The sequence below is a fragment of the Geotrypetes seraphini genome, chromosome 3 (assembly GCF_902459505.1).
Source record: "Geotrypetes seraphini chromosome 3, aGeoSer1.1, whole genome shotgun sequence".
NCBI lineage: Eukaryota > Metazoa > Chordata > Amphibia > Gymnophiona > Dermophiidae > Geotrypetes > Geotrypetes seraphini.
The window spans coordinates 230001782-230017935 of NC_047086.1; the positions used below are offsets into that span (position 1 = coordinate 230001782).

Below are 16154 nucleotides of genomic sequence, written 5' to 3' on the forward strand. Positions count from 1 at the left end.
CAACAAAGCAACTCTTCTGTTCTTAGCCTCTGTTGGCTAAAAAGCATTTGGAAAGCAGTTTGCACTGCTGCACCTGAAAGCAGCATGCCTTACAACTGCACCAAAGCCAGCTCCTGCTTTCGGATATTGATTCCTTTCAAAAGGTCATCTTGGTTTCAGAAAGTAGTTCTTACAAACAAGTCTATTCCACCTCTTACAAAGCACTAGATCTAACACCATGACAGAAATGTTTCTACCAAATTAAAATGATCAGATGTTGGATGATGCAACCTTGAAAGCTTCCAAGTCTATTTCAAGAAGTAAAAATCTGAACACCAATCTTTCAGTAACAAGCCCATGTTATCTGAAAGTCATTTAATTGCTTATGTGAAATGAGTTTCAGCATAGCCCCCAGCAGACAGGTAGCATTGCTTTAACAAATTAAGAAAAAGGACTACAGTCTTTCATCAACAATATGCCACAACTTTATTTCAGCAATAGAAATAGTAGAAATCCCCAAATTCAGCTTCATCTTCTCCCAAACAAAGAAAAAGAAAATTTAAAATAAAATAGAAGTCCTTGCTTTTGATGTTTACATCGTCAACTCCTGAAAAAAGAAATAGAAAACCAATGTTAAGATACTGTTGATTACTCAACCAATGTTTAAAGATGAATGAATTGTGCCAAGTATTAAAATGCCCCCAGAAGAATTTAATGCTATACACACCCTGGCTATCCAACATTACCCTTCAGGGATGTCAGCAGAAAAGGAAATTTCTCTGGAGCACAATGAAATCTCTAATTAGGAGTAAAGTGACAAAAGCTTTCCCCAAGATCATGTTAATATGTATTTCCTAATTCAAAACCACCTCAAGGAACCTGTTCTGTTTATTGATGTATCCATGACATATGGTCTCACTTCAGTTTCTTAGCCCAATGAAATCATGTTTTACTATTCATGACACATCCCAGCTATGAATAGGTAGCGGACATATACAAGTGTTTCACTAAACTTATACTAAAGCAGGAGTGTACGCCAGCACTCACCATAATTGCATTAACTATGTCATTACTGTTGTTCTTCAGTGCACGAACAGCCTTCGCCCTGGACACATTGGCCTGAGACATCACCAGTTCAATGTCCTTCACCTCCACACCAGTCTCGTCAACCTATACCAGATGGCAGAGATTAAAAATATGAAGTATTTGATAACACTATGAAGATGTCAAACGCAGTAATGTACTGTGTTGATAATTCTGACCTCTACTGAAGAGCAGAGTTCTGCATCAAAACTTTTGGTGCCTTGTGTATGATCTTGGGTGGGAATTACAAACTTAACAAAACTTCTAAGAAAGCTAAGTAAAAAGCTGCTTAAACCCCCCCCCCCCAACCACAACCACACACTGTCTTGTAGCCTTGCTGTCTGCTGAGGAAAAAATAAGGGGCAGAGGGAATGACAAAGCAAAGTAGTCTATGCCCTGACATGTCAATGTCAAACTGATTATGGGGTACATAGCCTCAACTTTACCGTGACACAGTAACAAGTGCATGCCTGACTCCCCTTCAAGGCATGAAAGCCGGTTACACTCATTTGACTGACCAGGTATTGCAAGAGAAGCATCATACAAAGTTGATTGCAGTCACCATTGCAGATTACCAGCATTCCATCCATACTCTAAAGGTCCAACACACCTTGCCCCTTATAAAGTGCCAGAATCATAACAACCCAAATACTAGTTTTTTCTGACAGTGTCTATACAAGGTGGTGATGTGGGTTTCCACAATTTCATACCTCTTCCTCTTCGCTTTCCTCCTGTACTGTGGGAGTCTGGGTATTTTCCTGAATATTTGAGACAGCTTCTCCTTGCACTTTGAATTTCTCGGCTGCTGCCAGCTGAGCCTGCTGGGAGAGATCTTCAATCTGGTGGAGGGAAAGAGCAGTAATAAGAGCTGAGAAAATTCTGGAACTGAAATTACTAAAATACAACCAGCATGAGAACAATAGAAGCAGCACATGAGTAAACAGTTAAGAGAGAGGGAATTAAATGAAACAGCCAACAAGCTGCCAATTGATCATTCAGCATTCACTGCCATTGATTTTACTGCCCTCTTCTCTTCCTATTCATCCCTACATGACCTGCTGAGACATTACTTACCTTAGCTTCCCCAAATACGATGTAAGTGTCTGATGCTGGGCTCTTGTACACATCAGGTTTTGTGATCACGAAAAGGATGTTCTTAGATTTTCGGATGGTAACTCTGGTTACTCCTGTAACCTGGCGAAGTCCCAATTTGGACATTGCCTGGGGTGAGGAATAAAGTATAATTACACTCTGCAACAAAACCGACTCAAAGCTGTGTGTGACAATTATGCCTCTATATTACCAAAGCCACTCCAACCTCCTAGTATTGTACTACCATGATTGCTTTAGCTAAGTCAGACAATACTTTCTTAATGAATGTTTTCACATTTTATTTTTAAACTACTACCTAAATGGGCTACAGAGATAACAAACTCCCAGGAGTTTAGTCACCTATGTACATTCCTCAGTACAATATGCAAGATCCTAGCAAACATTCAGCTGTGTAAACTGTTCTGACAATTAGCCGAGTCAATGGACCAGATATTCATCCTGCAGTGGTAAGCAGCTTGTAAAGCCACTCACAGCCTCAAGCTGAATTATGCCAGCATTGAATATTCAGGTTATGTTCAGCCTTGGGCACTGAATATCTGGGTTAGTGTGATAACCCAGAAGTTACTATCCTACTTTATCTACTTACATAGATGTTTTGCAGCAATATTGAGTCCATCAACCTGCTAAGTACCGTATCTTCACGCATATAACGCGCGCGTTATACACGATTTTACAAACAGCACAGTTACTTACCGTAACAGGTGTTATCCAGGGACAGCAGGCAGATATTCTTGACTGATGGGTGACGGCACCGACGGAGCCCCGGTACGGACAATTTTAGAGTGATTGCACTCTAAGAACTTGGAAAGTTCTGGTAGGCCGCACCGCGCACGCGCGAGTGCCTTCCCGCCCGACAGAGGCGCGCGGTCCCCAGTTAGGATAAGCCAGCTAAGAAGCCAACCCGGGGAGGTGGGGGGGGACGCAAGAATATCTGCCTGCTGTCCCTGGATAACACCTGTTATGGTAAGTAACTGTGCTTTATCCCAGGACAAGCAGGCAGCATATTCTTGACTGATGGGTGATCTCCAAGCTAACAAAAAGAGGGATGGAGGGAAGGTTGGCCATTAGGAAAACAAATTTTGCAAAACAGATTGGCCGAAGTGTCCATCCCGTCTGGAAAAAGCATCCAGACAATAATGAGATGTAAAAGTATGAACTGAGGACCAAGTAGCAGCCTTGCAGATTTCCTCAATAGGAGTGGAACGGAGGAAAGCTACAGATGCTGCCATAGCTCGGACTCTATGGGCCGTGACAGAACCTTCCAGTGTCAGTCCGGTCTGAGCATAACAGAATGAAATGCACGCTGCAAGCCAATTAGACAACGTACGCTTAGAAACAGGACGTCCCAATTTATTCGGATCAAAGGACAGAAAGAGTTGAGGGAATGATCTGTGGGGCTTAGTACGGTTTAAATAGTAAGCCAGAGCCCTCTTACAGTCCAAAGTATGCAGAGCCTGCTCTCCAGAATGCGAGTGAGGTTTCAGAAAGAAGACAGGCAGAACAATGGATTGGTTGAGATGGAATTCAGAGACAACCTTAGGGAGAAACTTTGGATGTGTACGCAGAACCACCTTGTCATGATGGAAGATTGTAAAAGGTGGATCCGCAACTAGTGCATGCAACTCACTGACCCTCCTGGCAGAGGTAAGAGCAATAAGGAAAAGTACCTTCCAAGTGAGGAACTTGAAAGAAGCGGTAGCCAAGGGTTCAAATGGAGGCTTCATTAAAGCGGAAAGAACTATATTGAGATCCCAGATAACAGGAGGGGCTTTAAGAGGTGGTTTCACATTAAAAAGACCCCGCATGAACCTGGACACCAAGGGATGAGCTGAGAGGAGTTTTCCATGGACTGGCTCATGAAAAGCCGCAATAGCACTAAGGTGGACTCTGATTTAAGTGGACTTGAGGCCAGAGTCAGACAACGAAAGGAGATAATCCAACAAGGTCTCCACTGCAAGGGAAGTGGGATCATGATGATGAAGAAGACACCAGGAAGAAAAGCGTGTCCACTTCTGATGGTAACATTGCAGAGTGGCCGGTTTCCTGGAGGCATCCAGAATTGAACGAACAGGCTGAGACAAAAGCGTATCATGAGAAGACAGCCCGAGAGATACCAAGCTGTCAGGTGCAGAGACTGGAGGTTGGGATGTAGAAGGGTCTCCTGATGCTGTGTAAGCAGAGAAGGAAACAGTGGAAGAAGAAAAGGTTCCCTGGAACTGAGTTGAAGTAGAAGGTAGAACCAATGTTGCCTGGGCCACCTCGGAGCAATCAGAATCATGGTGGCTCGTTCCCTCTTGAGCTTGAACAAGGTCCTCAACATGAGAGGCAGAGGAGGGAAAGCATACAGGAACAGATTTGACCAATCGAGGAGAAACGCATCCGCTGCCAGACGGTGAGGCGAGTATAGTCGTGAGCAGAATAGGGGCAGTTGGTGATTGTGAGGAGCTGCAAAGAGGTCTATCTGAGGAGTGCCCCACTGAGCGAAAATGGATTGTAGAGTTACAGGATCGAGTGTCCACTCGTGAGGCTGGAGAATTCTGCTGAGCTTGTCCGCTAAAGAATTCTTTTCTCCCTGAATGTAAATCGCTTTCAGGAATAGATGATGGTTTATGGCCCAAGTCCAGATTTTCTGGGCTTCCTGGCACAGGAGGCGAGAGCCCGTTCCACCCTGCTTGTTGATGTAGTACATCGCAACTTGATTGTCTGTGCACAGCAGAAGAACTTGAGGGAAGAGAAGATGTTGGAAAGCCTTGAGGGCATAAAACATCGCTCTGAGTTCCAGGAAATTGATGTGATGCTTCTTTTCCTGGGCTGTCCAAAGGCCTTGAGTTTGGAACTCGTTCAAATGAGCTCCCCAAGCATAAGGGGAGGCATCGGTTGTGATGACTAGTTGATGAGGAGGTAGATGGAACAGCAGACCTCTGGATAGATTTGAGGATACCAACCACCATTGTAGAGACTGACGAAGAGATGATGTCACAGATATGTGACGTGAGCAAGGATCCGTCGCTTGGGACCACTGGGTAGCTAGGGTCCATTGAGGTGTGCGCAGGTGAAGACGTGCCAGAGGGGTGACATGAACTGTTGAAGCCATGTGTCCCAATAGTATCATCATTTGTTTGGCAGAGATGGAACTTTGAGGAAGAACCTGTTGACACAAAACTTGAAGAGTGTGGAGACGGTTGGAAGGGAGGAATGCTCTCATGAGGATTGTGTCTAACACCGCTCCAATGAATTGAAGTCTCTGAGTGGGGATGAGATGAGATTTGGGAAAATTGACCTCGAACCCCAGAATCTGTAAGAACAAGATGGTTTGATTGGTGGCCAGTAGCACTGTTTGAGGAGAACTGGCCTTTATCAGCCAATCGTCCAGGTAAGGGAAAACTTGAAGATGATGTGAACGAAGGAAAGCAGCCACCACAATCAGACATTTGGTGAACACTCTTGGAGATGAAGCAAGTCCGAAGGGGAGAACTTTGTACTGGTAATGACAGTGATTGATCATGAAGCGGAGATACTGTCTGGAGGCTAGATGGATGGGAATATGAGTGTAAGCCTCCTTGAGGTCGAGGGAGCATAGCCATTCGCCCTGATTGAGAAGAGGATAAAGAGTTGCTAAGGAAAGCATCTTGAATTTCTCCTTGACCAAGCATTTGTTGAGATCTCGAAGATCTAAAATGGGCCTGAGATCTCCTGTTTTCTTTGGAACTAGAAAGTAACGGGAGTAAAATCCCTGTCCTTTCTGGTCTAGAGGAACTTCTTCTATGGCGTTTAGGAGAAGGAGGGATTGAACCTCTTGAATCAGAAGCGAGGATTGATGAATGTTCAAAGCAGACTCTTTTGGCAGACTTTGATCGGGATAAGTCTGGAAGTTGAGAGAGTAGCCGTGGCGGATGATGTTGAGGACCCATTGGTCGGATGTAATGATCTCCCAACGGCTGAGATAATAGGTCAGGCGCCCTCCTATCGGTTGATGAAGATGGGCAGATGGTAGAATATTGGCTATGCTCAGGAGAAACACGTCAAAAGGGCTGGGTAGACTTTTGAGGTGGTGGAGGTTTTTGTTGCTGTTGTGCCTGCCTCGGAGGTTGACGTTGTTGTTGTTGTCGCTGACGTCTAGGTTGTTGAGTAGCCTGAGGTAAGGGGCGAGCAGCATAACGGCGTTGGTAGGCCGATTGTTGTCGGAAAGGCCTAGTAGGTGGAGTCTTCTTTTTATTCTTTAGGAGAGTATCCCAACGTGTCTCATGTGCCGATATTTTTGTGTGGTGGAATCCATGGAATCACCAAACAGCTCATCCCCTAAGCAAGGTGCATTTGCTAGACGGTCTTGGTGGTTTACCTCTAGCTCTGAGACCCTGAGCCATGCCAACCTGCGTATAGCCACTGACATAGCCGTGGCTCTAGAAGTCAATTCGAAAGTATCATAAATTGATCTTACTAGAAACTTTCTCAACTGGAGAAGAGAGGAAGTACAGGCCTGAAAATTAGGTTTTTTGCGATCAGGAAGATATTTCTCAAAAGTGGAGATTGTTTGGATCAAATGCTTCAAATAAAATGAGAAATGAAAAGCATAGTTTCCTGATCTGTTGGCTAGCATGGCGTTTTGATATAACCGCTTGCAAAATTTGTCCATTGATTTGCCTTCTCTGCCAGGAGGGACTGAGGCATACACATTAGCTCCCGCTGATTTCTTTAAAGTGGATTCCACTAAAAGAGATTCATGCGGGAGTTGGGGTTTATCAAACCCAGGAATAGGAATCACCCTGTATAAAGAGTCCAGTTTACGAGGGGCTCCTGGAACAGTCAGGGGAGTCTCTAGGTTTTTATAAAACGTTTCTCTCAATATATCATGGAGAGGAAGTTTAAGAAATTCCCTTGGAGGCTGGTCAAAGTCCAATGCATCAAGGAATGCCTTAGATTTCTTTGACTCAGCCTCCAAGGGAATAGACAAGGATTCACACATTTCCTTTAAGAAAGATGGAAAAGATGTAGAATCTGGGTGAGAAGAGGGATTGGTAACAAGGCGTTCCTCCTCATCAGAAGAGCATTCACCTTCGGATAGAAAGGGCTCTTCAGAATCACCCCATAAATCAGGATCCCTAACCTGAGAGTCATGGTGTCGAGACTCTGGTGTGGAGGGTTCCAGGTGTCGGGTTTTATGGGTGGACTTGCCCGACCTCATGGATACGGTACCAGGCGATGCAACCTGTTGTGCTGGTACCGAGGTTTGTACCGCCTGGTGGTGAGATTTAGGCTCTGGAGCTAAAATCGGCATCGAAGTCGATGAGGTGGTAAGAACCGGTACCGACAAAGTGGATGCCGATAAAAGAGGGCGTTCCACTATCGGTACCGATGGCTCCGACCGTTCTGGGGCAAAAGAGCAGGCAGTAGCTGTTGGAGTTGCTCTCTGAGCTGTACCTGCAGAACGGCGGCAATACGCTCGTCCAGCGAAGGCACCGGTACCGCCTTTTTCTTCTGCGGTACCTTGGGTGCCGCTTGACACTCCGATGAAGAACCCGATGTCGAGGGGCTAACTTCAATCGGAGCGGAGCGCTTCCGTGGGCGCCTCGAGGTCGGCAGGATTGGACTCACTGCAGTGGAGACTAGAGAGTTGCGCGGGGACAGAAATCCCACCCGTCCCCACCCGTCCCCGTGAGGACTCCCACCCGTCCCCACCCGTCCCCGCGACGAAACCTTCCATCCCCACCCGTCCCCGCGAGGAATTCCTCCATCCCCGCCCGTCCCCGCGTGGAATCCCCTACGTCCCCGTCCGTCCCTATAAACTACAGAAATAGTTATTTCATTTAATTATGCTACTGAATTAAAGGCTCTGGTAGAAACCCATTTAAAAATAAGCAAAAAGACTTTATTAATTTGGAAATATTAATTGGGAAGAATACATACTTTGTAAACGGGTTTCTACCAGAGCCTCTAATGTTTATAAATTTTTATCAACACAACTAATATACTACTTTATCCTTAAGCAAAAAAAAAAAGAAAGAATTTTTTTCCTACCTTTGTTGCCTGGTTTCTGCTTTCTTCATATTCTCATTCAATTCCTTCCATCCACTGCCTCTCTTCTCTCTGTGTCTTCCATTTGCTCTGTTACTGTGCCTCTCCCTTTCTCCCCCCTCCCAAATTGGTCTGGCACCCATCTTTTTCCTTCCACTCCCCCCATAGTCTGGCACCTCTGTCTTCTTCCCTGCCAGGGTCTTCTCCCCATTCCCTCTTCCCCATTTCCTTCCAGTGTCCTTCTCCCCCACCATCTTCCCCATGTCCTGTCAGGCAGCATCCTCTCCCCCCTCTGCCTTCCCCATGTCCTTTCAGCGGCCTTCTCCCCCCTCTGTCTTCCCCATATCCTTTCATCGGCCTTCTCCCCCCCCTGTTTTCCCCATTTCCTTTCAGTGGCCTTCTCCACCCCTGTTTTCCCCATGTCCTTTCAGCGTCCTTCTCCACTCCTTTGTCTTCCCCAGTGCTTTCAGCGGCCTTCTCCCCCCTTAAGCGTCTTTTCTTCTCCACTCCACCTTTCCTCCCTCCCTGCCCCTTACCTTTGTGGCGTTTCCGCACCCGACAGACAACAGAACAGGCCCGGTCGGACAAATCTCCCTGTCTTGTAGCCGCGAATCTAAATTACTTTCTTACAGCAGCTGGAGTATTGAAGCTGCTGTAAGAGGTAATTTAGATTCGCGGCTACAGGGCAGGGAGGTTTGTCGGCCGGGCCTGTTGTCGGTCGATCGGGGGACCTGACCGGCTGTGCACATTCTTCGGGGCGGACCGCCCCCTCCCCCCTCTTTCGTTCGCCATTGCCTTCTTCCTACCTGCCCTGCCGCTCACAGCCGACCGGAAGTCTTCCTGATGTCAGCGCTGACGTCGGAGGAAGGGAGGGCTTTGCTTAAGCCCTCCCTCCGACGTCAGTGCTGACATCGGGAAGATTTCCGTTCGGCTGTGTGCTGCGACAGTGCAGGTAAGGAGGAGGAGACTACCCTCGCGGCTCAAATGCAGTGTACTGCGATCCAACCCCGCAGGAACCCCGCGACCCTCGGAGGCGTTCCCACGGGATCCCCGCGACCCTAGGGGGCTTCCCCATGGGATCCCCGCGACCCTAGGGGGCGTCCCCACGGGATCCCCGTGACCCAAAGGGGGAACCCGCAGGATCCCCGCGGGTCCCGCGGGATTCCCGTCATCCCCGTTCCCGTGCAGCTCTCTAGTGGAGACCGGAGGACGCTCCAGCGGGGAAGGCTTCTTAGCCGGCTTACCTGCTGGATGCGACGCCAGCGCGGTATCGCGCGGTGTCGATGAAGTCGGTGCCGATTGAGATGGAATCGATGTCGGTGCCGGTACGGTGGAATCGGACATCTCGGCACCGAAGAGTAACCGCTGCTGGATTTGGCGGTTTTTAAGTGTTCTTTTTTTCAAAGTTGCACAGCGGGTGCAAGTGGACGCTTGATGGTCGGGACCAAGACACTGCAGACACCAGTTATGCGGGTCTGTCAGTGAGATTGGCCTAGCGCACCGCTGGCACTTTTTAAACCTGGGCTGAGGGGGCATGAAAGTGAAGACAGCCTCTGCCAAATCGAAGGCCGAGGCTTCGATTGTGGCAACAGGCCCCGCCGGGGCGAAACGAAAAATGAAAGAAAACAATTAAGTAATTTTTTTTTTTTAAAGAAAAGAAATAAAGAAACCTTTATTTAAGCAAAGGTTTACGCGAGCGGGAAGATCGAAAAAATTTTCTTCAACAGCCGTTGAGGAAACGCGTCTTCTTAGCTCCGCGGAAACTAAGAAACTGGGGACCGCGCGCCTCTGTCGGGCGGGAAGGCACTCGCGCGTGCGCGGTGCGGCCTACCAGAACTTTCCAAGTTCTTAGAGTGCAATCACTCTAAAATTGTCCGTACCGGGGCTCCGTCGGTGCCGTCACCCATCAGTCAAGAATATGCTGCCTGCTTGTCCTGGGATAATGAATATAACCATGCGCGTTATATGCGTGAGCACGTTGTACAAATTTTTTTTTACATAGTTCCCCCCCTGACATCTGATTCATCACCCAGAAGGACCGCTCGCACCCCCACCCTGAAGGACCGCTCGCACCCCCCCAGCTCCCCCCTGCACGGAGAAGCTGCCTACCGTTGTTTCCCGATGCCAGTGAGCCCTGCTGCTTCCTCTGCCGGCGGTCCTGCCCCTTCTCTGAGCCCTGTGCTGTGCTGCTTCCTCTGCCGGCAGTCCCGCCTTTTCTCCGACGTCAGAGAAGGGGTGGGACCGCGGCAGAAGCCATCTGGGGCCTGGTGTTTTAGCCAACTGAAGCTTTTTGATGGCAGTCTGCAGTTCTTCTCCCAGAATAGGGCTGTTAAGAGCAAGACTTTGAGAGTCCGTCAAGGTGGGGAGATTGAGGCCTTGAAAAAACCGTTCACTTGCAGTCTCATCGTAAGGCTGCTCCGCGTACAGGTCGGTATAGAATTGTACGAACTGTCGCGTGATAGACGAATGAGTAGTATGTGCTACACCACACTTATCTTTGATAGAAGTAATGGTATGACGGGTGTTGTGCGGGCGCACCAAATTTGCCAATAGCCTCCCCGTTTTATCCCCCCATCTGTTAAGTTTGTATTTGTAACAGTATATGTTGCGAGAGGCCCTTTGATCTAAGAGTAGGTTAAGTTTTTTCTTAGCGTCATGCATGGCTTGCCTAGAAGCGTCATCTAGATGCGAAATATGTAGAGATCGATAGCTGGCAAGGTCCCGCGATAAAGCTAAAAGGTCCCCGTCCCGCTTCTTGTTTCGCGACGCAGTGTATGCCAATACATGGCCTCGCATAACCGCTTTAGCCGCCTCCCAATAGACTACGGGGCCTACCTCTGTTACTGAATTAGTGTTATGAAACTCCTCCCATTTCTTGTGGAAAAACTCGCAAAATTCCGCTTCTTTGTAAAGGAATGGGGACATCCGCCAAATACGACTCTCAATCTGTGAACCGAATTGTAAGTCCAAGCTTAAGAGAGCATGATTGGAAACCAAAGGTGGGGAGAGGCTCGCCGCCGAAAGGTGCGGGAAGAGAGAGGCTGAGATGAGAAAGTAGTCAATGCGCGAGTGGGACAGATGAGGATGAGAATAGAAAGAGAAATCAAGTTCAGAAGGGTGCAGAGTGCGCCAAGAATCCAGCAAATCCAGCTCTTTAATAAGAAAGTGTACCCCTCTAGCGAAGTGTCCCTTCGGCACCGGCCTAGCTGGCCTACGATCCCACTGGGGGTGTGCAACAAAATTGAAGTCACCTCCCATGATAAGCGGTTGAGGCATGAGAGGTGCTAAGTGACCCACCACAGACGAAAAGAAGGCCTGAGAATATGTATTAGGTGCATAGATATTGCAGAGGAGTAAGGGTTTGCCCCATAGCTCGCCCACGAGGACAAGAAATCTCCCATTGGGGTCATCAATTTGGTTATGCAGGTGGAAGGGTAAGTTCTTACTTATGAGAATTGCCACCCCGCATTTTCGAGAGGTAAATGGTGCAGAGTGTACCTGTCCCACCCATCCCCTACGCAGTTTCCCATGTTCCCCAGAGCTCAGATGGGTCTCCTGTAGGAATGCTATGTCTGTGTGTTCACGCTTAAGGTATGCTAATATTTTGGTACGCTTAATGGGCGAATGTATTCCATCTACATTTAAGGATTTAACATGCAATTGAACCATTGATCCGACAGATACATATGAAGCAAATACATAATAACCAAAAAAGGAGCGGTAGAGGCCGTCCCAGCCTGTGCCTCCACTCACTCAAGAGATATCTAAGCAATTTGCACATATCGTAACTATGAGTCAGCATAATGATATTCATACATGCAATCAAACATCCCACAGGCATACCCCTCATGCTTACCCGAGCCAGACACCTATCTACATCCCAGGCAGTCATCGTACAGATATCCATCAGCAAAAGCAAGCAAACTAACCCATACAAACCAGTCAATCCACAGGCACCCAAACACTCATTCTCCCTCCCCTCCCAACCCACCCAATATACAGCACAGCAAGGAAAATCCTCGCTAATCCCCAACTTTTAAGGCTAAAACCAACAGGTAGCCCCGGGTCGCGGCAATGCATGATATGGGTTACATAAGAACATAAGCAGTGCCTCCGCCGGGTCAGACCATAGGTCCATCCCGCCCAGCAGTCCGCTCCCGCGGCGGCCCGAACAGGTCACGGCCTGTCTGAGTCACCAGAAGGGGCCCCCTTGCCACCTTGGTTTCCCATTGAGTCCTATCTTCCCATCGAAGTCCTAACCCTCCGGTCTTGCACATCCACGACCTGGTTGGATTTCTATACTTATTTCCTGGTTAGCTTTCTATACCAGTGTTACATCCCAGAACCTCTCTCAGTATCCCACGATCCCCCTATCCCTCAGGAATCCGTCCAATCCCTGTTTGAACCCTTGTACCGTACTCTGCCTTATCACTTCCTCCGGTAGCGCATTCCGAGTGTCCACGACCCTTTGGGTGAAAAAAAACTTCCTTGCATTTGTTCTGAACCTATCTCCCTTCAGTTTCTCCGAATGCCCCCTCGTGCCTGTTGACCCCTTCAGCCTGAAGAATCTGTCCCTATCCACCCTCTCTATGCCCCTCATGATCTTGAAGGTCTCTATCATATCTCCCCTGAGCCTCCTCTTTTCCAGAGAGAAGAGCCCCAGCCTATCCAACCTCTCGGCGTATGGGCAGTGTTCCAGCCCTCTTACCAGTTTCGTTGCTCTCCTTTGGACTCTCTCAAGTACCGCCATGTCCTTCTTGAGGTACGGCGACCAATATTGAATGCAGTATTCCAGATGCGGACGCACCACCGCTCGATACAATGGCATGATGACTTCCCGCGTCCTGGTTGTTATGCCCCTCTTTATGATGCCCAGCATCCTGTTGGCTTTTTTCGAGGCTGCTGCGCACTGTGCAGATGGCTTCAGTGATGCATCCACCAGCACACCCAAGTCTCTCTCAAGACTGCTGTCTCCCAACGATGCCCCCCCCAATTTGTAGTCGAACAACGGGTTCTTTTTCCCTATATGCATGACCTTGCATTTTTCCACGTTAAATCGCATTTGCCATTTGTTTGCCCAGTCTTCCAGCTTGTCCAGGTCCCTTTGTAGGTCCTCACATTCCTCCCTGGACCTAACTCTGCCGCACAGTTTGGTATCGTCTGCAAATTTTATAACCTCGCACTTTGCCTCCTTTTCCAGGTCATTGATAAATATGTTGAAGAGTAACGGCCCTAGCACCGATCCCTGTGGCACACCGCTTGTGACTCCCCGCCAGTCAGAGTATTGTCCCTTTACTCCGACCCTCTGCAGTCTACCCGACAACCAGTGCTCGATCCATCTGTGCACATCCCCTCCCACCCCGTGGTTCCACAGCTTCCTAAGCAGCCTTTCATGTGGCACCTTGTCGAAAGCCTTTTGAAAATCAAGGTAAATGATGTCTATAGGTTCCCCATTGTCCAACCGACTGCTTATTCCCTCAAAGAAGTACAGAAGGTTCGTTAAGCATGACCTTCCCTTACAGAATCCATGCTGGCTTGTTCTCAGTAGGCCATATCTCTCGATGTGCTCGCAAATACCGTCCTTGATCATAGCTTCCACCATCTTCCCTATAATTGAAGTCAGGCTCACCGGCCTGTAGTTTCCGGGGTCACCCCTCGATCCCTTCTTGAAGATAGGTGTGACATTCGCCAATTTCCAGTCCTCTGGTACCTCTCCAGTTTTCAAGGATAGGTTGCAAACATGCTGGATTGTGCCCGCTATTTCTTGTCTTAGTTCTTTCAGAACCCTTGGGTGGATCCCGTCCGGGCCCGGCGATTTGCCGCATTTTAACCTGTCTATCTGTTTGAGGACATCCTCCTTACTTACCTCTATGTGTTCTAATTTTTCAGCCTGTTCCCCACTCATGAGCTCCTCTGAGTCCGGTATATTAGATGTGTCTTCTCTCGTGAAAACCGACGAGAAGAACGTGTTCAACCTCTCAGCTACCTCTTTATCCTCCTTAATCACTCCCTTCCTATCCCCATCGTCCAACGGCCCCACCTCCTCTCTCACTGGTCGCTTCCCTTTTACGTAACTGAAGAATGCCTTGAAGTTTTTCGCCTCCCTGGCCAGCCCCTCTTCGTATTTCCCTTTTGCTTTTCTAACCTCTCGGTGGCATTCCTTTTGGCATTTCCTGTGCGCCTGGTGATTTTCCTCCGTTGGATCCTTTTTCCATCTCCGGAAGGACACTTTCTTGTCGTTTATTGCCCTCTTTACTTCTGTTGAGATCCAAACCGGGTCCTTTGACCGCTTGTTCTTGCCGCCTTTCCTGAAACTTGGGACGTACATTCTTTGTGCTTCCTGCAGGGTGTCCCTGAATAGGGTCCAGGCACTTCCTACAGTCTCCATCCTAAGGATGTTTTTGAGCTTCCTCCTCACCATTTCCCTCATAGCAACATAGTTTCCTTTCCTGAAGTTGAGCGCAGTTGTTGCGGTCCTCCTTACTGTGGGTGTCCCCCTTTCTAATGTGAATCGGATCGCGTTGTGGTCACTGTTGCCTAGTGGTCCTCCCACTTCTACCCCTCTTGCAGGCCCCCCTAATCCGTTTAGGATGAGGTCAAGAGTAGCACTCCCTCGCGTCGGTTCCCTGACTAGTTGCTCCATGAAGCAGTCCCTCACAGCTTCTACAAATCCTGTTTCCCTAGTGCAGTTGGAGTGACCCGTACTCCAGTCAATCCCCGGGTAGTTGAAGTCCCCCATCACTGTTACACTTCCAGTCCTGCATTCTTGTCTCAGTTCAGCTTCCAAGTCGTGTCTGATTTCTTCCGGCGTACCAGGTGGGCGATAGTACAGCCCCAGTTTTATGCCTGCACCCTTGTTTCCCGGCAATTTGACCCATAGCGATTCCAGCCCCTCTGCCTTCTTTGCCATATCCATCCCGACCGAGTAGATAGAATCCTTTATATATAGTGCTATGCCTCCCCCCTTCTTGTGGGTCCTGTCCCTCCTGTAGAGCTTGTACCCCGGCAGCGCCACATCCCATTGATTCTCCTCTGTCCACCATGTTTCTGTAATTCCAATTATATCCAGGTCTTCCCCCTTGGCTACGACCTCTAGTTCACCCATCTTGGCCATGAGGCTTCTTGCATTTGCGTATAAGCACCGCAGGTCCCGTCGTTTTTCCTCCACCTCCATATTTACCTGGGCCGCCTCCCCTTGAATTTCAGGCGGTTCTCCTGTTCCCTGTGCTTCTGCTTTGCCCTTAGCCTTTACCCTCGTAGCTTTCGGTTTCCCCACATTTCCGCCACCCCACTCCCCCGCTTTTCCTCTAGGTTTTCTAGCCCTACCGGCCCCCTCCTGGGCTATCATCCCTTGAGCCTCTGTTTGATCCCCCTCGCCTTGTGGCACCCCTATGTTGCCCTCAGTTTTCGCCCTCGTGCCACCCAGTCTCCCTGTGTCTCCATGCCCCTTAGTCTCCTCCCAGCAAGCTCCCTTTACCTGGTGTTTCCCTCGCTGTCTGATCATAAGATTTACCGGTCTCTCTACTTCCTCCTTGAAGTCAGCCCGTTCAGCATCTGTCCTGGATACTGTTGTCCGAAGCGTCAACATCAGATCAGCTGTCGGCTTTCCCCCTCTCCTCAGTTTAAAGCCCTCTCGATCTCCTTCCTCACATTGGCTGCCAGTAGTCTAGTTCCCGCTGTGCTCAGGTGCAGGCCGTCTCGCCGGTAGAGCTTGCTCTTTCCCCAGAAGGACGTCCAGTTCCTCACAAAGTGGAAGCCCTCCTCCTGGCACCATCTCCTCAACCATGCATTCACAGCCTGGAGGTCTGCCTGCCTCTTTGCATCTGCTCTCGGTACAGGCAGGATCTCTGAGAATGCTATCCTCCGGGTACTCCGCTTCAGCTTTCGTCCCAGGGCCCTGAACTGGTCAGTCAGTGTGGCCATGCTGAAGTTCCTCCGGCTCACATCATTCGTTCCGACGTGGATTA

The 16154-nt window shown here is 48.8% G+C and overlaps 1 protein-coding gene across 31 annotated transcripts in view; it reads right to left on the bottom strand.

Moving 5' to 3' along the window:
• Positions 1–441: 441 nt before the first annotated feature.
• Positions 442–16154, bottom strand: part of NACA (nascent polypeptide associated complex subunit alpha) — a 120635-nt gene continuing 104922 nt past the window's right edge. For all 31 annotated transcript variants that reach the window (XM_033939362.1, XM_033939360.1, XM_033939357.1 and 28 more), the window contains 4 exons: positions 2137–2283; positions 1773–1901; positions 1027–1149; positions 442–586 (listed from right to left, as the gene is read on the bottom strand). In XM_033939362.1, coding sequence (XP_033795253.1) covers positions 572–586; positions 1027–1149; positions 1773–1901; positions 2137–2283 — 414 coding nt within the window. In that variant the 3' untranslated portion in view covers positions 442–571. The remainder of the gene's footprint in view (positions 587–1026; positions 1150–1772; positions 1902–2136; positions 2284–16154) is intronic.